The 26,547-nt window shown below is 39.2% G+C and overlaps 1 protein-coding gene across 1 annotated transcript; it reads left to right on the top strand.

Moving 5' to 3' along the window:
* Nucleotides 1–1,877: 1,877 nt before the first annotated feature.
* On the top strand, nt 1,878–25,697 carry b4galt4 (UDP-Gal:betaGlcNAc beta 1,4- galactosyltransferase, polypeptide 4). Its single transcript, XM_052557922.1, has 7 exons — nt 1,878–2,006; nt 3,523–3,977; nt 4,767–4,999; nt 5,884–6,071; nt 8,616–8,738; nt 9,692–9,796; nt 24,756–25,697. Exons 2-7 carry the CDS (start codon nt 3,722–3,724, stop codon nt 24,895–24,897), a joined length of 1,047 nt encoding a protein of 348 aa, XP_052413882.1. The 5' UTR covers nt 1,878–2,006; nt 3,523–3,721; the 3' UTR covers nt 24,898–25,697.
* The last annotated feature ends 850 nt before the right edge of the window (nt 25,698–26,547 follow it).

The raw sequence follows: 26,547 nt of genomic DNA, 5'->3' as shown, positions 1-26,547 counted from the left end.
TGGGTAAGTAAAGCTCTGTAAAAACTTTACTTGCCCTTGAACACTTAATGAAATATGTAATGTAAGTATATAGTAGTAATCAAATGCAAAGACTGCAAGTGTACGGAGACAGACCCAATGAGTCCATAAAGCTACAACTGTGGTCAACTGGAGTGCACGCGCAACGGGAATCAAGTGCACAAGATTGTCCCACACTACATCCACATAATCTCGAATGTTGTTTCAGAGCAGTATTCAAGGCTAAGCAAATCCCATCATGCATCATGTTCTGGAAATAGATTGTGTTAGGCTACTTAAAATGTTTTGGCTCTTCCAAGGTTAATAATGGCAGTGAATAGCGGTTTTGAAGCAAAATATAGTGCATAAATCCATCATAAAAATCCATCATAAAAAAGTATATCTAAGATGGCTCAGGGCGAGTAGGGGAGAGCGGGGTCGAAAGTAACGTGGGACGAAAGTAACAAAGCGATTTTCTCCGAGCCTCTTTCTGCATTTGCATTCCCAGCTATGACAGCATATTCAGCATGCAATCCTTGACGGAGCTGAGAAATATCACGTGATTTCCTCATCGTTTCCCGAAATTAGGTCCTTAAAACGAGTACAAAAAATAAATTATTGAAGCCGTAATTTTTTTTTTTATTAGTCGTGTTGTTTTTCTTGTTTCATGTGTCACAGTAATAATCAGTCTACAGGTTATTTGGTGCTTTAACACATCCTAAAGTTTGCATTTTCAAAAATTTTTTTTTATATAAAATTAAATCGAGTTTTCACTACAGTGACAAAAAGTATTTATTTTGTTCCAGTGCAAGCTATATTGTGAATTTCTGCGTCTTTCATAATTTCTTACAAATGTTTATGTCATATTATACCAAAAGAATATGTCTGAGTGAGGTTCAGAAAGACTTTTATCCACTTTTAAACCAAAGGTTTTATCCAGTTTTTAAGAGGGATTTTCTGGACATCTCTCTCTGGGCAGCTGCTACGTCACATTTATATTTAGGTTTAAGCCATATCTTAGCCTTTACACCTCCACCTGTGAATTTGCATTGTTTCCAGATGTTTTAATGCACATTTTCAATTATGCATAAAAACAACTGGATGGAAACATAAATAGGCCTACATTATGTTTAGAGGTTTTTTTATTATGCTAATGTGATTACATTTTTATATTGTACATTCTATTGATTTTTTTTATATATAAAATACATTGAAATTGACAATAAAAAAATACAGTCAGGTTTTAAGACATCTGATGAAACTTAAAGTTAAAATGAAAATATGAAAATGTAATTTAATAATTTTTTGCAAAGATAAAGGACAAAATATGTTTGCAGTTACATATTAACAAGGTCACAATCAGGTATACTTAAGAATAATAAGAGTAACAGAAAAAAATCTAGCTTATATTGTTGTGTTACTTTTGACCCACCTGTGTGTTACTTTCGTCCCAACCGATGGGGTCGAAAGTAACAATGTGCAACGTATGTTCAAAGTGAAAGTGAAGTCTTTCTACATTTCTATAAAATACCACCTGGTATTGTTAGATCACACTTATGAGTTACTGGCCACAGCAGAAATATATCTCTGTATACAACATTATCTTTTAAAATTATGTTTTTCTGAAAAATGGTACTTTCGCCCCTGCTCTCCCCTAAAGCATGGGGTAATTGTAATTTTTTGGTGAACTATTCCTTTTAATGTTATAAATTAGAAGTCTATTAATTAGAAGTAGAAGTTTATTTTAAAGAGAAATGCAAAGACAAGTCTGAGTATTTGGACCGGCCCAATATACAGTATGCGGTTAAAAAGTTGTTGTTTGCGAGCGGAATGGTGTAGTTACTGCATCTGTCGGCAGGTGTTGCGGTGCTCACCAGCCTCATAGACCAGCCTCCATTAGCAGAATGACTCCAAGCCAATGACGTCCCACCCGCGTCTGTATTTGCGGAAATGATGTGTTTTAGGACAGCGGTGGAGCTTGAGCTGAGAGTACAGCTGCCCTCACACCCGTAAGTCTTACTTTTTAATCTCCTTAAATGCCTTTGTTCTATTAAAAAATACCGGTTAAGATGTACGCAGTGCAAACTAGCATGTGTACGCTTAATGTAATCGCTAGTTTATTATTTATTTTATTTTTTTTGTCGAATGTGCGACCACATACCTTAACTTCGCTGTCAAATAGTCCCATTACAATCTTTAACATTGTTACTCATTTAAATAAAATAAAGTAACGTTAACGCATAGTCTTCGCTTTCTTTTAATTTGAAATGAAGACAAAATAATTCATATTTTACACATGATCTCAAGACAAGCACATGTCTTAAATGCTAATTTTAAGGCATGATGAACCGATTTCAAATGACATTTTTTCAAGTGACAGTCATTAAGGGATAAAATACACTATCGCAATTATCTTACACTACAGATCCGGGGTTGTCATCCTTTTTATCCCCACCCAGTCGTGATATACAATGTTATTTCTTTCTCCTATAAAGTAAAAGGTAACAAGAACTTCAGCCCCACAGTTGCAAGCACTAGCTAAAAACAATACCCTTTTAAATTGTTTGACGTGGCAAGGACAAGAGAAGGTACTGTTACAAAGAAAACAAATGATGAAATGCACACAATAGACTTAAGGTTGTGAAGTGTGTCAACAAGAAACGTGAGTAGAGGGGCGTAGAAGTGACAAGCGCTGTAAGAAGGGAAAAGGACAGCACTGAAAAAATTCTTAAGGTGAAAAACCTGAAGAATGTGATTAACAGGTAACACTTAGGAAACACTTTCTTAAGGAAGTTGTGCGGTATTTTGTGTATGTATGTGTATGTGTGTTTGTACCTGTCCTGGTGGGGACTTAAACCTGAATACACACAGACTCATGGGGACTTAAATTGATGTCCACATTGGGAAACAAGCTTTTTGAAAATCTAAAAATACAGAAAGTTTCCTGTAAGGTGTAGTGTTTGTGTAGGGAGATAGAAAATACGGTTTGTACAGTACACTATATAAATCATTACGCCTATGAAAAATCCCCTCGGTGTGTGTGTGTGTGTGTGTGTGTGAGAGAGAGAATATCATATTGTTATAATTGTGATTGTAAAAAATACATGTATGTTGCCAACAAAGGTTTCCAGGTGTATATTAAGTTTAAATAAATGTCAAAAGTGTAAAGAGCTGTAATACAGACAAAGTGTGTATGGAAGAAACTAAAATCTAAAGACAGAAAGATGTTTTGCTCACTACGTAATCCTTATGATCCCATTTGTGTTATTTCATAGTTTTGAAACAGCTTACATGCTTTGACTCTTATATGAGCTACTTTATGATTACATATTGTCCGTTTTTGCGTGTTTTTAGTGTTTTTGCTGTTCACTTCAAAAGCACTGCAGTGTGACAAATGCATGTATATAATAACACAATAATACATAACAATAATCCATGTACTCTTTCAATTAATATGTTGCCAAGAAAATTTAGATTTAACATGTCATATCACCCTAATACAGTTCTTTTCTTTTTGTGTTTCAGCTTTTTCATATAAGACTTCTCACAAGTTACTTCAACTGATGTATTATTTCCCCTCAAGTGAAACATGAATGAAAAAACAGATGAAAGAGACTTTTGGAGGAACTCTTGTCAACTTTGAGTGCTTGTTTATCTTCAAGCAGGTGCTCCGATGTCTCCTGCTTGCTGTTCTCTGGATTTCACCTCAAACTAAACTTCACTCATGGGCCTCTTTCCAGCCATGTCCAAGATCATACGGAAGGGGAAGTGTCTGTTTCTTCTACTGTTGTGTCTTTGCGTTGTAGTGTGGATAGCAACATTGTCAAATGATGACACAGTTAAGCCTGTCCAAGAAGGATCAAATCCTCCTGAAGATAAGAGTGGTGAGGTGTTTACTATGATGGAGATGATCCAGAGCAAAGAGGAGCGTGGAGAAGTCCAGCTGTCCAGAAGCTGTCCAGAGCACTCACCCCTGCTCCGTGAGTGTCTGATTTGATCTTTTTTTGTGGGTTGATCTTCATGAAATGCTATGCTTCAAGTATAGGCAACGGTCAAAATTGGTTTAAATTTGTTTTGAAGGAATGCTTTCTTCTGTGTATTCTCAGAAATAAAGGTAGGAAAGCTGTCACTAGGTCAATACCTTTTCAAAAGCTGCTTATTGACAAGGTAAGGTAGTTGTTTAGGTACTGGGTAGAGTTAAGGGGATCTTAAATATGGTCATGCAGAAAAAGGCATTAATATGTGCTTTATAAGTTGTAATAATCAGCTAATATGCTAGTACTATACATGCTGATAAAGCAACTAGCTAACAGTGAATAGTGATGCTTAATCTAAAGTGTTACCTAATAATCTACTACAGTTGCTTCTAATTCCAGCATATAACAAAATATACCATAAAAGTATTGAAAAATGGATGAAGTTTTATATATATAAGTAACTTTTAAACAACATTAACGTTTAAAACCTTAGGTCTTTGCAAAATGAGCTGATAATACTGGATAAAGATCTGAGCCATGAAACTGCAACACAGAGAAACGTGGGAATCTCACAACCACCTCTGTGTGAATGTCAATGTTTACACATCACTGTTTTTTTCCTTCCACAGCTGCTTGCTAATTCAGGCTTGTTTCCAAAGATGGGGCCCTGTAATTAATGTGGGCCCCAGCTGGTGCTGTATTTAAGGACTGCACCTGGTCCGTGGGCCTTTCACTTACTTGTGGGCCTGTGTACATGTGTCTTTATTTATTTATGACTGTTCTTCACTGCAGGAGGCGCTTTCAAGCTGTCATTTGATCCCTCGCTGACGACAGGGCAGGTAGAGAGTGAAAACGGGGAGGTCGTGGAGGGTCAGTATAACCCCTCTGACTGTGTGGCCAGGCAGAGTGTGGCTATCCTTATCCCTCACAGAAACAGAGAGAAGCACCTTCTCTACCTCCTCTACCACCTTCACCCATTCTTACAGAGGCAGCAGCTTCACTACGCCATCTATGTCATTCACCAGGTGGGCTAGACTCCTATTAGCCGTGGCAGGCATTTTTGCAGTCATATGATCCTTGTTGCTAGAATTGGGTGCCATTTTTAGAGGGTCCAGTCTTAATTTAGTAAGGGTTTCATGGACCACAAACATCTTTTTTTTTTTTTTTGAGCATTTCCTAGTTTCTTTCTGCCATTTAAAAGGGACTTTTATTGCTTCTATACCTTTAAAGACTTAAACATAAACGCCCTCTTCATATGTGAAAAGCATAACAGTGTTTGCTTATGACTTTGCTCCTGGTTCCATTATAGTTTGCATTGCCCTTCCTTACATAACAGCCTGTTTGCAAAGCCTGAAATACATTGTTACGCATTAACTAAACAGTCTATTCTGCAAAAACTGGTAAGACCAAAATGAAATGACTGCAAATATTAAACATTGTGTTAATTTGGAAGGACACATTTTTTGTTCTTTATTTGAAAGAGAGAATTGGATGCTTTAATAATAGTTTATGATTTCCTTTTCATTATTACAGTGACACAGCAAGCCAAGTTTCTGATTACTGATTTACCATTTTTTGATAGTTAAATGTGGGTGGTTATGAGTCTTTTGGACTGTAGAGGAAATTGAAGGTGAAGGTGTTCCCATTTAAGCTTTGCCAGTTCTGCCAGTTGTTTTGTCGGTAAAAACTGTTAGGGTTAGATTCCGATCTTATAATAACAATTATTTAATTTTTTTTTAAGAAAATAAACATTACAAAAAACAAATAACATGATCTGAATAACATTCTGATCTTTGAAGTCATGAAATGAGTGTTGGAAAAGACCTGATGATCTACAGGAACTCACAACGTAAAAGATTTGCAAGCCTTTCCTGTGTGTGTAAAATATATGTGTCTGTTTGTCTTGTAGGCTGGAGATGCTACATTTAACAGGGCAAAGTTATTAAATGTTGGCTACCTTGAGGCTCTGAAAGACCACAGCTGGGACTGTTTCATCTTCCATGATGTTGATCTAGTTCCTGAGAATGATCATAATTTATACATGTGTGAGGATCAGCCTAAGCACTTGGTAGTGGGGAGAAATTCCACTGGGTACAAGTAAGTAATGCTGTCTTCTTCATTGAACAAACGCATTCTTATCCAGGGCAAATTACAATACATTCTTGGAACAGGCAACATCCGGGTTAGATGTATAACATGTAAATCAATTAGCCGTACTGTTTCTCTTTAAAATACTAAAGCACCAGAAGTGCTGGAAGTAGGCATGGGCCGATTACCGGTTTCAAGGTATACCGCGATTTGAAAAAGTCACAGTTTCAAAACCACTAACCACTAGCGGTACGTGCTGTTTTCCATGTCTTCTCAATGACTGAAAGAGTAGGAATCACTCAGGCTGAGTGTAGTGTAGAGTGTAACACTGACCCCTCCTCCTCCTCCTCCTGTTGGTTGCCAAACCCATCCCTCAGAAAATCTCTAGATCCACCCTCAAAAGTCTCAATTTTTCAAAAAAGTCGCCAAATATGAAAACAAAAGAAAGTCAATTTGGTAAAGATATATATATATATATATATATATATATATATATATATATATATATATATATATATATATATATATATATATATATATATAGTACAGACCAAAAGTTTGGACACACCTTCTCATTCAAAGAGTTTTTTGTAGAGTCACACTGAAGGCATCAAGGACCTTAACCCAATCGAGATGGTTTAGGGGTGAGCTGGACCGCAGACAGAAGGCAAAGGGGCCAACAAGTGCTAAGCATCTCTCGGGGAACTCCTTCAAGACTGTTGGAAGACCATTTCAGGTGACTACCTCTTGAAGCTCATCAAGAGAATGCGAAGAGTGTGCAAAGCAGTAATCAAAGCAAAAGGTGGCTACTTTGAAGAACCTAGAATATGACATATTTTCAGTTGTTTCACACTTTTTTGTTATGTATATAATTCCATATATAATTCCATATGTGTTAATTCATAGTTTTGATGCCTTCAGTGTGAATCTACAATTTTCATAGTCATGAAAATAAAGAAAACTCTTTGAATGAGAAGGTGTGTCCAAACTTTTGGTCTGTATTGTGTTTGTGTATATATATATATATATATATTCTTTACAAATGATGACAGCATAAAAATATAACAAAAGATTAAGTTTAACAACAATTTTGAAGTGAAATTAGGAAATGCTTGAACATGATAGAAATGTTGGAATTTGTTGGGAATTTGCTTATGTGTCACAAAAGTGCATCCCTGTCCTGCTCAAATGCAACATATATACGAGATATTATGGTTTTCCAAAAACTAAATCTTTATTCGTACAAATTTATTTCAGTCAACACACTCTATTACTACAAAGTAAGTGCAAAATACTGCATCCCAGCACATATGACATGATGATGCACTGTGTCTCTCGGTATCTGATTGACATGACTGTGCATGATTTCTGGTATTACTTTTGTGTCTGTGGTTCAAATAAGATAGAAATGTGTAGTTGGTGCCCTCATGTTATCAATGAAATTAAGGTGTGCGCCATGGCAGGCATGGAGTACTAGTGTGTTCACTGCGCAGACTTCTTGGCATTATTGAGAGCAAGCATGAGAGGTCACAGCCTACAGCAGGGTGTGGACAAGTAAAAAATAAAAAATCTCCAAAAAATTCCTAGTTTTAATTAAATATAACTAAAATAGCTCCTTGTCGCAAAGAAGAAAAAACCCAGTCATTTAAAAATAACACATTTCAGAGCTGTAACAACAGTACCGTGAAGCCGTGATATTTTTGCTTAAGGTTATCATACCATCATAATCTCATACCGGCCCATGCCTAGCTGGGAGTAAATAAAAGCACTGACACTACACTACTATTTTTCAGTAGTGTGATCTGGGCAAAAGTGTTGTCGTAATTAGATAATAATTATAATAGTATTATCAGTGATTGCATACTTTCAAAATATTAAAGTGCACATCCAGTAAATTAATATACTTTTTAAAATATATCTTACTGGTGAAATCAATTCTTTATATATTTTGCTTTAGTCTGCAAGCAGGAGCTGCATGCATTTCAAGACTACTTTACTAAATGTTACTACTGAACTTACAAACTTAAAATTCCACATCACCATGGTGTAAGTTTTGTTTTGTAAAAATGTTTATATATATATATATATATATATATATATATATATATATATATATATATATATATATATATATATATATATATATATATCAATGGTAATTTGATACAACTCTGTCATTACAAACTGTTTTGATTCAGATAATTATTAAATGAAATCATCTAAAGTAGTACCAAATCAAATGAAACAATTCACACATATTCTAATTGTAAATAACATTTGCACACAGTTTTTAATTTTTCAGGCAGGTTGTATCAAGCATTATGGAAATTGTCTGCAACAGCTTTTATTCTGCATGTAAAACTAAAATCTTAAACTTATTTAAGTATCTTGTTCCTTGCCATTCTACAGTTTTAGAGCTTCTCCATTTTCAATTGCCATTCAGCTTAACTGGATATGACATACCCCAAGTAATTTCTTGAATTTATTTTGTAAAATGAAATATTATAGTTATTTTTAAATAATTGTTGAAGACATTTGTCACTTTTTGCCCAGACTCAGATACAAAGGTTACTTTGGAGGAGTTTCGGCCATGACAAAGGATCAGTTTCACAAGGTGAATGGCTTCCCAAATTCCTATTGGGGCTGGGGTGGAGAGGACGATGACTTGAGAATAAGGTAAGAGAAACTTATATGGTTTAGGATGATATGGTTTAGAATAGGGCTGTGTGATTATTCAAAATCATCATAAAATCATGATTTGAGCATGCGCAATTTCTAAATCGCTTTATAGCACAATTTTCCGTGTCCCCAACTTCCATATAAGTATGCCATCCGAACCAATCAGAATGCAGCACACCTAAATGTTCCATTTAGACTGGGCATACGTCTACGTCAGGTTCACACACACTGTCTGTGATGCGTATTTTTTCCAAGCCCACGTTAACGGAACAGAGCGTTCACACTGCTCATGGTAAAAGATGCAAGAGATGTGAACAGAAAAGGTTAGAAAAAGAAAGGTGCGAAAATAATTAATATATAGCGCACGTGAAAAGAGAGATTTGTGTGTGCACAGGACACAGTTTGAGCGAGAGGAGACACGTTTTAAGTGCACGCACTCTCTCCGGGCGAGAGCAGTGAGTATCTGAGCGCGTGTGCCTAGTTTTGTGGCATAGCAAAGGAAATCTGCGTGCGAGTGGAGAGATTCGCACTCGCGTATTATTTTAATGTGCTACATACTGTATACGCACAGCAGACGGAGTACGTGTGAACCTGGCACAACAAATATATTTCAACACCTGAGGCACCGTTACAATGAGCTCTAATGCATGGCAAAAGTTTTTTTGTTTTTTTTGCCCTATGTCTAGACATTTTGTCACACCTTTTCTTAGTGATTATTTTGACTTATGTCTGTTCTAGGGACATGTTACAACTTTTTGGTAAAGCTCTAATTGGTTTTCTTTTGGAAATATATTTCAAATTCACAATAAATGCATTTATGACTGACAGAATAAATGTAATATGATTTTTGTTAGTGAAGAGAGATTTCTGATGTAGTATCATCCACGTTAGAACATTGTTGTCTTGGATAAGAATTTTAATAAGGATTTTAACAGAACCATCTTTTTCAGGGTAACACTACAGAAAATGTCAATAATCCGTCCATCCCCGGAAGTGGCACGCTACACCATGGTCTTTCACAAGAGGGACAGCGGCAATCAAATCAATAAAGACAGGTCAGTTTAAGTAAGAATGATAAATAGATGTTGTAGTCAAGTCACCTTTATTTATATAATGCTTTTAACAATACAGATTGTAACAAAGCAACTGAACAGTATTAAATAGGAAAATAGTGTGTTAATAATGCAAAAAGGCAGTTCATCATTGAAATCAATGATGTCATCATCCAGCTCAGCATTCAGTTTAAATAGTATCTGTGCAATCAAGTCGACAAAATCTAAAAACTAAGCAAGCCAGAGGTGACAGCAGCAAGGAACTAAAACTCCATCAGTGACAGAATGGAGAAAAACCTTGGGAGAAACCAGGCTCAGTCGGGTGGCAGTGCTCCTCTGACCAGACGAAACCAGCAGTTCCATATATATATTGTTGTTGGGAACCTTCTGTCTTCGAGAGACAATGGTTTAGAATCTGCACCCAGGTCAGTCTGTAGTTTGGTTGCAGACTCTGCTATGACTGTAGAGTCCGATACGGGAGCGACAGCACCGCTGGCACTTGCTGCAAGTGTAAGCAGTGGTGTTGTCATTTGGGGCAGGCTGAAAACTTTGCTGCCGGCGGGTCCTCTTCTCCTCCCACTGCATTGGTCTTTTTTCTTTTCGGCTAGGAGGACACCAGTCTTAAGGGTGGATCGCCAATTTTCGTGATCCAGTGTCACTGCTTCCAAATCAGCTATGCAGATGCTACACGCTTTCAAGTCTCGCTTGCAGGCGTCCTTGTAGCGCAAGGTTGGCCGACCAGTTGGTCGTGTTCCTGTGGCAAGCTCCCCGTACAGAACGTTCTTTGGGATACGACCGTCATTCATCCTGCACAGGTGGCCAAGCCAGCGCAGTCGCCTCTGTGTGAAGATGGTGAACATACTTGGCATACCCACCTGAGCCAAGATGGCTCTGTTTGTAATACAATCCTGCCAGGTGATGCTCAGGAGTCGTCTAAGGCAGCGCATATGAAAGGCATTCAGTCTTTGCTCTTGGCGAGAATATAAAGTCCAAGCTTCACTGCCGTAGAGGAGGGTGCTCAAGATGCATGCTTGGTACACCTTCAGTTTTGTTTTGAGTGTCAACAGTGTTGTCCCAAGCCCTCTTTGCTAGTCGAGCCATGGCGGTAGCTGCTTTGCCTATACTTATATTGAGCTCGGTATCCAGGGATAGGTTGCTGCAGATGGTGGAGCCAAGGTAGGTGAAATTCTCCACTACCTCCAGGGTGTGGTCACCGATAGTGATTGCTGGAGTGATGTTGACATCTTGAACCAACATGAAATGATATGATCAGATTCAAGAGCTTGGGGGGGCATCCAATCCTGTGTAGGAGAGTGAAAGGGCCAATCCGAATGATCATGTCGAACGCCTTAATCAGATCTATAAAGGCAAGGAACAGGTGACGTCTCTGCTCAAGGCACTTCTCCTGTAGCTGCCTAAGGGTGAACACCATGTCAATTGTTGACCGTTTTGCTTGGAACCCGCATTGCGACTCCGGGTACACACGATTGCCGAGCAGTTGTAGGCGGTTAAGGATGACATGTGCAAAGGCTTTCCCAAAAAAACACTGAGGAGGGAGATCCCAAGATAGTCATTACAGTCACTGCGATCACCCTTGTTCTTATAGACCGTGAGGATCTTAGCGTCTCGCATGTCTTGGGGTATGATGTCCCCTTCCCAGCATTTGAGCAGGAGATTATGGAGGTGGCCGAGAAGAAAGCTCACTTTTCCTGCCTTGATGATCTCTGGTGGAATTCCATCACTGCCTGGTGCTTTGCACAGGCTAGTGAATCGATGGCCTTCCCAAGTTCCTCGATGGTGGGTGGCGAGTCAAGCTTCTCCATGATGGGCAGAGGCATGGTATTTCGAATGGCTGTGTCAGTAACGATGTTTTCTCTTGAGTACAGTTCCTGTTAGTGCTCAGCCCATCTCTCCAACTGCTTTCTGCGATCTGTGATGATCTCGCCGGAATTAGATTTTAGGGGAGCAGTCTTGATGGCATTGGGACCAAATGCTTTCTTCATGCCTTCATACATGGCTTGAATATTACCACAGTCCGCCGAAGTCTTTAAATCAATACACAACTTCAGCCAGTAGTCATTCGCACACTTTCGGGCAATCCTCTTGGTGTTATTACGTGCCTCTCGGAAGGCAGCCAATGTCCTAGCTGAAGGCTGTCTCTTGTGCTCAAGGAGAGTGGTACGTTTTGCAGTGATGGCAGGCTCCAGTACCGTGATCCCTGCCACAAACCAATCTTCACTCTTTTTCACCTTCTTCCCGAAGGTGTCTGAGGCGACCTTGTACACGGTGTCACGGATATACTCCCATCGCATCGTAAAACACTCTCTACAGGGCAGTCCTCCAGGGCCTCATCAATGGCCCTGGCAAAGCGTTCCCGCAGCTCTGGCACTGATGTTCTTGCCGTGTTGATGCAAGGGCGGCCCTTTTGCTTCAAGCGATGGGTTCGTCCTAGGTTGGAGGCGCAACTTGCTGCTGACCAGGGAATGGTCCTTGTCGCAGTCAGCACTGTGATACGCGCAGGTGATGAGCACATGCTTGAGCATGGGTCTCCGAGTAACAATAAGGTCAAGCTTTTGTTTGGATCTGGGTTGTCTCCAAGACACTCTGTGGTGGAGCTTGGTGGGGAAGAAGGTGTTGGTAATGCACAAGTTGTGGTAAGAGCATAGCTCAAGTAGTCGCTGTCCATTCTCATTAAGCTTGCCAACGCCAAAATGTCCAATGCAGTGTGGCCAGGAGATGTAATCAGCGCCCACCCGGGCATTGAAGTCTCCGAGCATGAGCAGGTTGTCTTTCGGTGGAATCTCTGCAATTTTGGCCTCAAGTTTATAATAGAAAGCATCTTTGTCCTCAGCTGTGGAGCACAGTGTGGGGGGCGTATACGCTAAAGATGTGCAAGGGTCCCGAGGAGGTTGTGAGACGGAGGGAGAGGATACGCTGAGAAGGAAGTTCTACTGATGGTAAGAGAGAATTTCACACTGCAAAGCCTACCCCATAAAGTCAGCGCTTGTCTTGCTCTAGTCCTTGCCAGAAGAAAGTGTAATCTCTCTCCTTCAGACTTCCACTGGATGGAAGACGTGTCTCTTGAAGGGCATCAACATCAATGTTGAGCCTTAAAAACTCGTGATTGATGATATCAGTTTTTCTAGCGTCGTCAACTTGCTGAAGATCATCACAGAGGCCAGGGCACAATGTTCTTACATTCCAGGTTGCCAGCCGCAGGGCTGGTGACTTTGTGGTATTTTGATTATTTCCTTTATTTCCTGGTGCTGGGTTTTACAACCTGCCTGTCGATTTTGTCTAAGCTCAATGCACCCGATGAAGCAAGCAGGTTGTGGGTGGGGTAATACCTAACTGCCCGGGGGCTGCCCGGGTTAAGGCGGGTGGTAACGACCCAATGGAGCACGATGGTTCCTCCCACCGTCGGGGGCAACCCCTAGCGCCCGGCTCGACGCAAAATGAGCCACAACTTAACACTGGTAAACTGCTGCTCCCCGTGTTGTTTCTGCACTGAGACAGGGCAGCTGCAGTGACCTCTCCAGGTGCATGCCTGGGCTAATAATATGGAGATCCTGGGTTGCCCAGACGTCAGGACCCCCTCTAGGCTTTGCTGGCAGGGTCTGACAGAAAGGCGAGCCAATACGGTCAGTGTCAGCGCAGCTGCAGGAGTTGCCGGATGGTGACATGTTCCTTCGCCATCTGCCTGAGGGGCTCCACTCCTGATTTTCTGTTGGGGTTTACTCCCTTAGCCTTTTCTTTCCCTGGAGCTAACCACAAGGCAGTGGCTCACGAGGGTTTCTGTACAGAGTTGTCCTTCTCTGTTGAGGTATGATGGTATATCCCTTGCGTCGCATATTTATGTATATGTATGTACGTATATGTATATATAAAATTATAAAAATTGAATTCTTTTTAAGATGATGGTTTGCCTCCTTAAAATGTATAGTAGTGTCATATACTTAATCCTACATATCTCTGTCGGTTGTAAACAAGCAGTTATATAGCACAAAGGTCATTCCAAAATGCATGTTTAGTGGAAAAAATGCTGAAGATCAGTAGACCGACAGTTCTCCTTGAACTGTCACCTTATTGTGGTGGACAGGTTTGAGTACCCGAATGATCCTGGTAGCTATGTTGTCTGGGGCTATATGCTCCTGGTAGGGTCTCACAAGGCAAACAGGTCCTTGGTGACAGGCCAGACTAAGAACAGTTCACAAACCCCTAATGTTAACATTTAAATCAAGGACCGTGACCTCGCACGGCATGGCGCAGCCGGGGCCCCACCCTGGAGCCAGGCCCGGGGTTGGGGCTTGTATGCGAGCGCCTGATGGCCGGGCCTTCCCCCATGGGGTCCGGCCGGGCTCAGCCTGAAGGATTGATGTGTGGCCGCCCTCCTGTGGGCTCACCACCTGCAGGAGGGAGCGTAAGGGGCCGGTGCATGGTGGATCGGATGACAGTCGTAGGCGAGACCCCCGACGAACCGATCTCTGGACACGGAATCTGGCTTTAGGGATGTGGAATGTCACCTCGTTGGCGGGGAAGGAGCCTGAACTTGTGCAGGATGTCGAGAGGTACCGACTAGAGATAGTCGGGCTCACCTCCACGCACAGCTTGGGCTCTGGAACCACACTTCTTGAGAGGGGCTGGGCTCTCTACCACTCTGGAGTTGCCCATGGTGAGAGGCAGAGGGCTGGAGTGGGTTTGCTAATAGCCCCCACACAGCTCAGCCGCCATGTGTTGGAGTTCACCCCGGTGAACGAGAGGGTTGCTTCCCTGTGCCTTCGAGTTATGGATAGGTCTCTCACTGTCGTTTATGCCTACGGGCCGAATGGCAGTGCTTACTACCCGGCCCTCTTGGAGTCTCTGGGAGGGGTGCTGGAAAGTGCTCTGACTGGAGACTCCGTCGTTCTACTGGGGGACTTCAACACTCACTTGGGCAGTGACAGTGACACCTGGAAGGGGCATGATTGGGAGGAACGGCCCCCCTGACCTGAACCCGAGTGGTGTTCTGTTATTGGATTTCTGTGCTAACCACGCTTTGTCCATAACGAACACCATGTCCAAGCATAAGGGTGTCCATCAGTGCACGTGGCACCAGGACACCCTAGGCCGGAGGTCGATGATCGACTTTGTGGTCGTGTCATCAGACCTTCGGGTCTTGGACACTCGGGTGAAGAGAGGGGATGAGCTGTCAACTGATCACCACCTGGTGGTGAGTTGGAGCCGATGGCGGGGGAGGAAGCTGGACAGACTCAGCAGACCCAAATCTACTGTGAGGGTCTGTTGGGAACGTTTGGCCGAGCACCCTGTCAGAGAGATCTTCAACTCCCACCTCCAGCAGAGCTTCAACCGGATACCGAGGGATTCTGGAGATATTGAGATCGAGCGGACCATGTTCTCCACCTCCATTGTCGCTGCGGTTGCTCGGAGCTGTGGCTGTAAGGTCTCCGGTGCAGTCCTATCGGGCATGGGTGGCTTGTGGGACTCCGGAGGCAGCTGACAGGTACCGGCAGGCCAAGCGGACTGCAGCCCGGGTAGTCGTGGAGGCAAAAAATCAGGCCTGGGAGGAGTCCGGTGAGGCCATGGAGAAAGACTATCGGTTGGTGTCAGGGACCAAGACAGTGAGGCAAGAGGACACAGGAGGTTTTTCAAAAACGTGGGTACCCAAAATATTGAAAAATTTACATAAAGACCAAAATTAATAACTAGGCCTAAAAAGAGGTCAACAAAAATAACTGAATATAAACTCAAATACATCGACTCATAACACAAGGTTAACTAAACAAAACATTGACCTGCCCCTAAAGACAGAAGAAAGCTTATATAACAGCTTGACAAAACCAAATAACATTGAAGGGGTAAACCAAACTAACACTTGGGAACTTGAGAGCTAACTAAGGACAAAACCCCCCTGGCACATGGTGAGACATGGTATGGCCTAATGAGCTGGCTCCTAGATATAGGTCTCCTCAGCCCTTAGCCACTCCTTTTGCCCAACCAGGAAGGGACCGCCCCAACAGGTCCAGGTCACTCAAGACAAAGAAATATGTAATTAGTGCACTCCCTGTAAATCAAGATCAAGGTAAAGCAAAATAAACCAAATCAAAACTGTATTGTGTTCCTTATTTAAATAGCATAGTTTAGATGACTGTAAATAACAAGTGCAGCAAACTAAGGAGGTGAACCAAAACCATAATCAAATGTTTTGAATTGAGGTGATGGCACCCTGTGTTGCCGTAGCCATCAAAGTTGGTCTCGAAGAGATTCTGGCAAACTGTTCGACGCCTCAGGAGGGGGAAGCACTGCCCTACCAACACTGTTTACAGTGGAGATGGACACCTGTTGACCCCAACAGAATTAGCACCTCCAAGTCCGAGGCCATGGTTCTCAGTCGGAAAAGGGTGGATTGCCCACTTCAGGTTGGTGGAGAGTTCCTGCCTCAAGTGGAGGAGTTCAGGTATCTTGGGGTCTTGTTCACTAGTGAGGGAAGGATGGAACGTGAGATTGACAGACGGATCGGTGCAGCTTCTGCAGTAATGTGGTCGCTGTACCGGTCTGTCATGGTGAAGAAAGAGCTGAGCTGTAAGGCAAAGCTCTCGATTTACCGGTCAATCTACGTTCCTACTCTCACCTATGGTCATGAGCTGTAGGTCATGACCGAAAGGACAAGATCCTGGATACAGGCGGCCAAAAGTTTTCTCCGTCGTGTGGCTGGGTGCTCCCTTAGAGATAGGGTGAGAAGCTCGGTCACTCGGGAGGAGCTCAGAGTAGAGCCGTTGCTTCCTCCACATCAAGAGGAGCCAGCTGAGGTGGCTCGGGCATCTATTTCGGATGCCTCCTGGACGCCTTCCCAGGGAGGTGTTCCAGGCACGTCTAACCGGGAGGAGGCCCCGGGGAAGACCTAGGACATGCTGGAGGGACTATGTCACCCGGCTGGCCTGAGAACGCCTCGGGGTCCCCCCGGAAGAGCTGCAAGAAGTGGCTAGGGAGAGGGAAGTCTGGGCGTCTCTGCTTAGACTGTTGCCCCCGCGACCTGGCCCCGGATAAGCGGAAGATGATGGATGGATGGATGTTTCCTCACAATAGTCAGTTCACTTGTATGGAAGTCTTTCTTCCATTGACATGCATTAAAAAACTCCAGCCCATTTTCAATCCAAGCCCAATAATTAAAATCATGCCTCAAAACAGGGTACTTTTGGCATCGTGGAGTTGACATCGTGTTGAAAATTTGAAAATAAAAATTTGAAAGATTTTTTTTTTTTTATAGAATTGACCCCTGGTTTGATTTAGAGGTCGACTGATATATCGGTCGGCCGATATATCGGGCCGATATTTGTCATTTTTTTAATATATCGGCATCGATATCCGTGTTTAGTAGCGCTGATTTAAAGTCAGGCACGTCGGCGGGCAGCCCCGTATTATTGGTGCGGTGGAAAGTAGTGGTGTAAATTATGTTTCTTTCTAGAGATTCGTTCATTTTCAGTTCGTTCACCAAAATGATTTGTTTAGAATCGTTCACTGATTCGTTCAGTGATAATTTCTTCGTATTACACAAATATGCCAGCAGGTGGCAAAAAATAGTGTATTATGTGTGTGGTGCCTCAAGCGATCTTTTCTAACTCCTGTATATTGTGGATACTTACTTGTATATTGACTTTTTTCATTTGGATTATTCCCTCTTTATTTTTCTGTTTGTTGTTTCTTTGGTACTTTGTGTTTTCACCATTGGACTGTGTTTATTTTTTGGCACTGTAAATAAATTTCACTTGCACATGAGTGCTATTGCGGGCTGAGCCATCATTTAACATCTTTTACGGACATTACGGACCTAGCGAGTGGTGGTTCTCGCTTTATCACAATGTGTTATGTCTTTAGTCAAGGAACGTGTTCACTTGTTACAAAAAACTGATCTAGCTTTATTAAAATGTGTGTATAATCGCATTCAATATATAAAGTCTAATTAAGTTGTTTAGATGAACAAAGCACAAGGTTTTCTTGCCTAATTAGCATTTAAATTGTTTGGTCAGACAGTTTGTATATTATATATTCATGTTCATAAATCGGGGATTAAACGTGGAGTTGCTAAATATCAAAACAAGTGTATGTGCACAGTACTGTACCTATAACTGCGCTTTGCATTTTCCGAGATTGACATGCTAAATGGCAGACTAACCCGGTTTACTAACGACATCGACATGTAGCCATTCATTCAGCTCGTTCACGAATGATGTGTGCCAATTCAGTCATTTCATTCACGAACGAGGTGTACTAAATCATTCAACTCGTGCACGAACGACATGGGTACCAGTTCAGTCATTTCATTCACGAACGAGATGTACTAAATCATTCAACTCGTGCACGACCGACATGGGTACCAGTTCAGTCATTTCGTTCACGAACGATAAGATCTCTAGATCTAGTTCAGACTCATATGAAACTCGTTCATTGAAGGGCGTATTCGTTCACTACATTCAACAAATCACATACTCTGTCACATCTCATACTCGAAGGCTATTGGCTCGAGGTTGAGTAATTCTTTGACAGGATGAAATGGTTGTTAACCGGTTCACCGAGCTGCGCATGCGCTGCTGTGGAGGGAGGAACTTCATTGAACGAGAAATATGAGTCAGTGGATTACGTGAACGATATATATATATATTACTTGTTTTATATATTTAATACTTGGTCAGCTTATTGATTTGTTTGGTTAACTTTGGATACATTTTTTATTTTAATACCTTGCAGTGCACAATTGATAACAGAAAATTGATACAGAAAAATAATTTACATGAAAAGGAAAGGATTACATGTATAAAAACATGCAAATGTTATTTCAGCAAACACAACTGTTTTGAACGAGCACACATTTTATAACAACCCAAAAATGGCTGCTTTGTTGTCTGTTGAGGAAGTACAGACGTTCCTCTCGCTGATAGCAGAGCAGCGGATCCAGTGAGAGCTTGATGGGGCGATGCGGAATGAAAAAGTCGCTGCAGTAGAGGTGGCGCAACAATAAACGATGTGAATAATCCCGCCCACTCTAAAGCGATACAAAACTGCAGTGAAAATGCAAGTCGAAAATGCGAAAGTGCCATAAGTAGCCAATCTCTGTCATCCAATCATCAAATCTTTCTACCATGTATATTGTGGTTTAGTGTTTTTCAGATATTTTTTTCTTGATTTGCATTATTTTCATCATTTTATAAAGAATTTTATCTTGAGTAAAGTCTTGTTAGTGTCATGTGAGTGCATACCATTAAAATGAAAACAAAAAAAAACATTAAAAAACCTTTAATGAGTAAAATATTTTTGTGACATCATGTTTTAATAAATCTGTTTAACATTTTCCCCGCCAGCATTTTTGAAAAAGTTGCCAGCCTCCGCCAGCAAATTTTGATTATATTGACTCCAGTATACAGTATTTTTCTTTATGAATATTTGAATATCCAGTATGGCAAAATAAAGATCAGAGCCTCTACTTTTAGAACAGTTTATTCTATCTTAAAGCATTGTTTTTTATCAACACTTGAATATAGGTAGGTTTCATAAAAATGCATAATGCATGTGGAGCAAAATCTGAGAAAATCTTATTTTTGTCAAATACTATATCTGGATAATATTCAGTATGATTATCAAAGCATAAATCCAGTCAATTGCTTCCGTCAATACTTGCAAAGCTTGCACAGATATATTTCATGGATCAGCATTTTACTCTGTAACATTATGCAGTTTTCATTTATATTCTCTCTATTTCTACGAATTATTTTTAATATACAGGAGGTTTTGTACTCATTCAGAAGATGTGTAATAACGCCCCTGAGTGTATTACAGTGGAAACATGAAAAGCTGTAAAAAACCCATCAGTGGTGGGGAAGCATTGTCTTCTAAATGATAACTTGTCAATGGCTGGGAAAGAGTTAAATTCACTTCCACAGTGACAGATTAGACTATTTTATCATCATCACCATTAACTATCATTAATAACTGGTATGTGGTTAGTGTTTAAGATGTGCTGTTGTGAAGTTTGAATCTCTTTTGTCTTCATTTCAACATTAGGGAATAGTGGTTGAAGCTTATGTGCCTAATCGCATCAGCAGAGCATTATTTGTTTGCTCAGTGTGTTTCACCGTGGATTCATTTGTAAACCAGTCATTGTGCATGATTGGACCTGACATTAATGTTTTTGACTTTTGTTTTAATCTCATTGAGTTAAAAGCATCAGAGGTTCCCATAAATGCACATTAAAATTAAGATATTATACATGGATATCTCACTATAAATTCCAAAATGCATCTCATGACAGGTATTAATTAATAAAAATACATAAATGCACAGCTGTTTGCATTTGTACTTGCATCAAAAATATATATAAATACACTGTTGCTTCTCCAGCTTTTATATCAAGGAGTTGTTTTTTAATAGTCATGAGGGTTGGGTCGACAGACGATGATGTTGTCCATCATCGATGGCTAATAGACATCAAGATATTGAGCCGGCATCGTGATCCCCCTTGCAATACGCCACATCCCAATAACATGTTTTGAAAGAAAATGATGTGTATATGGAACCCCTAAAGGGAATAAATACGAGATGGGAGGAAAATATGAAGAGTTTGGTTTTAAAACGCTATAAATCCATTTTGATTAATTTAATTAATTAGTTCTCTTTACCTAGAAAGTGTCAAGATGAAAACCACTCATTTCTGTTTCAAACTTTCACAGATCATCTTTAGGTTTATAATAACATTAAAAATTCTAATCCAAATTTAGATTTTCAAAGATTTATTAATCTTATTTTCATAAGATTTCAATCCAGATTTGCTTTAATGCAATAAATCCATTAATCAATATGAAAGTTATTTTATATACAGCCACTGGACTAAAAATACATTAATCAGTCATCGCTCCCAAAATGAATTCAATGTCTCATCTTGTTTGCTATAAATTATTTACAACAATAAAATTAAATTTTATCATGAACAACCACAGAAAATCCAAAATGACATTTCCCTTATATTCAACTTCCAAAGGTGCATTCATCTTTGCCATTTTACAATCATTTAGTGCTACGTGCTAGTGCTACTTGCTTGACTAGTGCTATGTGCTGTATTAACAAAAACATAAATGATATTAATAAAAACATCAACACTGACAATGCTATGCAATATTGCATTCATATTCGAATGAGATTCTTCTAATGAATGCAATGTTGCGTAGCTTTTTAATGATCTGCGGCTCTGTGGATTAAATGCCGCCTCATCTGAAAGCATGTGATAGAGATTTACCGGTACTATTAATCACAGAATCGGCTGAACTGACGAGATGCACATGACAATCAAATGTGATTTATCATGCAACCCTTGTTTGCTGATCACAAAGGACAAAGTAGATGAGAAAAACTAGGATGCCATTACTGTCTAGAGTGATTGGAATGGTTCGCTGTGATTGGTTGAGCGGATGTATTGGATTCTGCAGAGAAAGGAGATTGGCATTTGTTGCGGTTTGGTAAAAAAGAGAGAAAACATGACCTAATAAATTGGCGGGTACTGCATTTTCGTAAAAAAAAAAAACAAAAATTAACTTTTCAATGTAGATCAGAAACAATACTCATTTTGGCTGAAACTGAAATTTTTTATAAATGCCATTTATCGCATATTGGAACTCTCTCTCAGTTATTTAATTGGGTAATTATAGTGTATATATGGGCATCAGGAAACCACTTTTATGCCTGCTTTTACTGCTTTTATTTTGATCCTTTAATCCTACCCCACACTTGAATTTAACAACTACCTTACCAACTATTTACAAGCAGCAATTTAGGAGTTTATTGAGGGAAAACTCTGAAATAATAGTGAATATGTGTTCCTTATTCTAAAGTGTTACTGAAATAAGTATTACATTTGAAGCTCTCTCGAAAATTTGCAATTTTTTTACTATTATATATTTTTTGATTAACGTATTGTGAAAAATGTTTGTGAAATTGCGTGGTTTGCATGGAACCTAACTACGTTTGGAAGGTATTTTTATCTTTAGTCCAGCTATGCTCTATTGATTTCTCCTTCTCATCTCACTAACGCCCCAGTGGGCAGGACTAAAGATGCAATGATGCAGAAGTAGGCATTGAGGCATCAGATTCTGCAAATCCAGGCTTTCATTGCACTATTGACATAATAATGTGACAAAATTAGTGCTGTCAAAGATTAATTGCAATTAATTGCATCCAGCATAAAATATTTAGTTTGTGCTGTTTATATTTGTTATGTGTATATATAATTACACATAAATGCAAGTATATATTTAAGAAAAATGTTGTCTTTGCGTGTGTGTGTGTGTGTGTATATACATATACATACATATATATATATATATATATATATATATATATATATATATATATATATATATATATATATATATATATATATATATATTAGGGCCGGGACTCGATTAAAAAAATTAATCTAATTAATTAGAGGCTTTGTAATTACTTAATCGAAATTTGACCTGAGAACAGTGAGAAGTAATTTTTTTCACATGGATTTATAGTATACCATTGAATAATGACTGAATACATAAGCTTAAGCAACAAAATATTGTTTATTTTTGTTCAACCAGACCAGTGCAATTTTTGCCATGAAGTGTAGCAATAGCATATTTAGAAACAATTTAGAAATAGTACATTTCAGAAATTCAGGAAGCTTATAGGTGCTGGAACCTTCTGTAAAGTGTTTTTTTTTAAGTAATACACAATACTGTCAATTACATTCAGAACATTGGAAACACTGACTATTAGAAAACATCTCTCTGTTGCTTCAGAGGCCATAACATACTAAGTCCAACTCTCAATACCCTTGGCCAAAACAATAAAGAGTTTAACATAAACTGTTGCACCAACAAAATAATACATAGTTCAACATAAAGTGTAAAGTCCACGCTAGCTGCTATATGTTTTGCGTTGAGGTGATACTTGAGGCTCGATGTGCTGCTGCGGCGATATGCGAACGCTAGTTGGTGCTCCAGTATAATCGGTCCGCCAAAACTTATCCAGTGAGAAACGTTCCGCGGTGCAAAAATAAGTTATTAAAAATGCGGGGGGTTTTTTTCTGTAATTAATTAATCTTAGTTAACGTGTTATTTTTTGTGTAATTAATTAATCTCAATTAACGCGTTAAAGTCCCGGCCCTAATACATATATATATATATATATATATATATATATATATATATATATATATATATATATATATATATATATATATACACACATACACACACATATTTACTATATACACATACACACACATATATACTATATATACACACACACACACACACACACACACACACACACACACACACACACACACACACACACACACATATATATATATATATATATATATATATATATATATATATATATACACAGTGGGTACGGAAATTATTCAGACCCCCTTAAATGTTTCACTCTTTGTTACATTGCAGCCATTTGCTGAAATAATTTAAGTACATGTTTGCACATTTATTAAAAACGAAAAACTGATTGTCCCAAACATCTTCCATTTAAGGATTATGGAGACCACTGTGCTCTTAGGAACCTTAAGTGCAGCAGAAATTTTTTTGTAATCTTGGCCAGATCTGTGCCTTGCCACAATTCCGTCTCTGAGCTCTTCAGGCAGTTCCTTTGACCTCATGATTCTCATTTGCTCTGACATGCACTCTGAGCTGTAATATAGACAGGTGTGTGGCTTTCCTAATCAAGTCCAATCAGTATAATCAAACACAGCTGGACTCAAATGAAGGTGTAGAACCATCTCAAGGATGATCAGAAGAAATGGACAGCACCTGAGTTAAATAAATGAGTGTCACAGCAAAGGGTCTGAATAATTAGGACCATGTGATATTTCAGTTTTTCTTTTTTAATAAATCTGCAAAAATGTCAACAATTCTGTGGGTTTTTTTTGTCAATATGGGGTGCTGTGTGTACATTAATGAGGAAAATATATGTATAAATGTTTGTATGTGTGTGTGTGTGTAAATATTGTTAAAATATATACTGTAAGTGTTTGTGTAAATATTTAAAAAATATATATTGTATGTGTATGCATTTGTGCATACCCCAAAAGTTCCCCAAGAGTTCCCCAAAAGCATCGTGTGCTTGAGTACATCGATGACCCATTAGCCGCGTTTTCACTGTCGGGCTAAATGTGGGCGTGCTAGTGAGTGCCAGGGCCAGTCGTGTTTCCACTGTCACTTCCAGACTCGACTGAATAAGAAGGCTATTTTCATAACGCTTAAGCGTTAAAAATAAATAAATAAAATATAAACACATTTATTTCTGTGTGACTAATTTTGAGTCCTGATAAATTCATTATGATCAATGTATCACTTATTCTATAGTAAAACATCGATGCTTTTGAATTTAAATATTTAAAAAAGCATGCAAATGCTTTTATCATGTTCGTTTGGAATCGCACTAGTTCCAATGACTTATATCTTTTTTCTAATAACTTCTCTTTGTTGGTGTAATGAAGGGGTTGTATGACGTTGTTCCTGAGAGGCGTGTAAAGGCCGTGTTTTAGTGAAGCGCAGCGGTGCTTCAGGCTCAACTGTGGAAACACTGCACTATTCTGGCCTCGGTGCTATTGGCCCGAGGCTATTAGCCCCACCTGGCCCATCTAAAGCTCGGACTCGTCCTGGCCCAACAGTGGAAACACGGCTATTGAAACCAATGGAGCTAAGATCAACTTGTGCTTACTATGCTTTTGGGAAATGCAGCCCAGGACGCTTTTATAATACAATGACCTTTTATAGTATAAAGGACATGCCAAAAGATCAAGGAAAATTGGATTTATCAATTCATGACCCTTTTAAAAACTTAAGAATATGATAATGTTGTACTTCACATGTAAATGTTGATTTTCAGTGTGGTGTCTGATTGTTTGTTTTCATTTTGCCCAACACAGGATGCAGTTGCTACGCCATACTCATCAGGCATGGAAGACTGATGGTTTGAACTCCTGTTTCTACAAGATTTTGTCTGTCCACAGAGCACCACTCTTCATCAACATCACCGCGGACATTGGCCGGCCGGAGCATGCTCATTGAACCGGGTTTTTGGACACTGACATTTAAGAGACAGTTAGCATTAAAAACCCAGTATTCACCAGTGCCTGGCAGACCCAGTACTAGCTGTGCAGGTTGCACTATGGTTCTGTCCAACTTTACTCTTTATGGCCCTGCAAGATAATAAGGCCAGAATTCTGATCAAACACTACTTTAAGTATTACATTAGTCAAATAGAATTTAATTAATCTGATCATGTAAACCTTTCAGGGTTGAAATGAAAACAAATTCAATATTCAATACCTCCAGTTATGAAGTTATGGGTTTATATAATGTATTCTGTATGACTTGTATTCGTTAAGGTCATTACAATATATGGCAAAACATCTGGGAGTAATGGAACACAAAAGAGCTTCCCCTGACAGGCCAATAGGTATATGGTGTAGACTTAAATTTTGATATAGATATGATTGTACTTTAAATGGGCAGAGGAGGTTAACTTGAGTCAGCATGTTCTGTGATGATGATTCCAGATGAACATGCTTATTATATCTGGTGTAAAATGGTAGATACTGTAGTAGGTGTATGGGTCCAATGATTTGGTTTGATCAGTTTCATTTCAGTGAAATGTAGCTGTAGATGGGTTAATTATGTTACATTTTTACATTGTTCAGACAAGAATGGCTGTTCACTCATAAAACTGGGTGGTTTTAACTTTTTTCAGAGATCATTTTTACTTATTGCTGTGATCCTTTCCATTTTAAAAACTCACATACTGTGTCACAATCAGAATTTGTCAGAATTTAAAATGATCCATAAAATAAAGTACACTACAGACTGGAGTCTGCTTCAGTTTTTAAACCTTTAGTACAATATTTTTTTTTTGCTTTTCAGAAACAAAGTTTGCTAGAAAATGATCTTAACAAGTTGCATTTCAACATAGCCATCTCATCAAACATATTGACTGTTGAGTATGAGGATAGAACAATATGAGCTTTTTTTCCTACCACAAAACAAACACACAAAAAAGCCCCCACCTATAGTGCATGAAGATCTATTTAGAGACATTTTCTGTGGACCCCACTTTTTCCCCAGAAAACCTGGTATCATGATTTAAGAAGGGTTCTTTCAGAAAAGATAATTTGTTGTAACTAAACATTTTACGTATTTTATACTGTGCAGAAATAATGGACAAAAGTTTGCATGAATAGGGTATACATTAGTATCCCATTCGATTTTGTAAAGCAATCAAAGGGCAGAATGCAACATTATCTTGTGATAATTCCTATGTATTTTATGTAAATTTTAGTTCTAACGTACGCTTACGTTTTTACAGACACTAAAACGTACAATACTGACGTATTTTCAGCTTCTAATTGTACAAATACTTATGTACTTTCAGCATTTAAATGTGCAAAACTGATGTATTGATGACACCTAAAAATGAATCTTTAGAATAGTGAAATCGTGGCACTAATTTTATTATTATTATGGTTTTAACTTTTCATATCAATGACCTTATTTTCAATTCCATTTTTTTAATTGTTTACTTGACATTTCGGTTTGCTTTGTGATTTCTACTGCGGTTTTCTTGGATTTCGTTTCCAAGAATAGGCCTACATAATGTTAAACAAGACTCCACATTAAACCTTAAAATAAATAAAATTTCTGCAATCGTTTAACATTTACTTG

The sequence above is a fragment of the Carassius gibelio genome, chromosome B5, assembly GCF_023724105.1.
Source record: "Carassius gibelio isolate Cgi1373 ecotype wild population from Czech Republic chromosome B5, carGib1.2-hapl.c, whole genome shotgun sequence".
Classification (NCBI taxonomy): domain Eukaryota; kingdom Metazoa; phylum Chordata; class Actinopteri; order Cypriniformes; family Cyprinidae; genus Carassius; species Carassius gibelio.
This window is presented reverse-complemented; position numbering and strand designations above follow the sequence as displayed.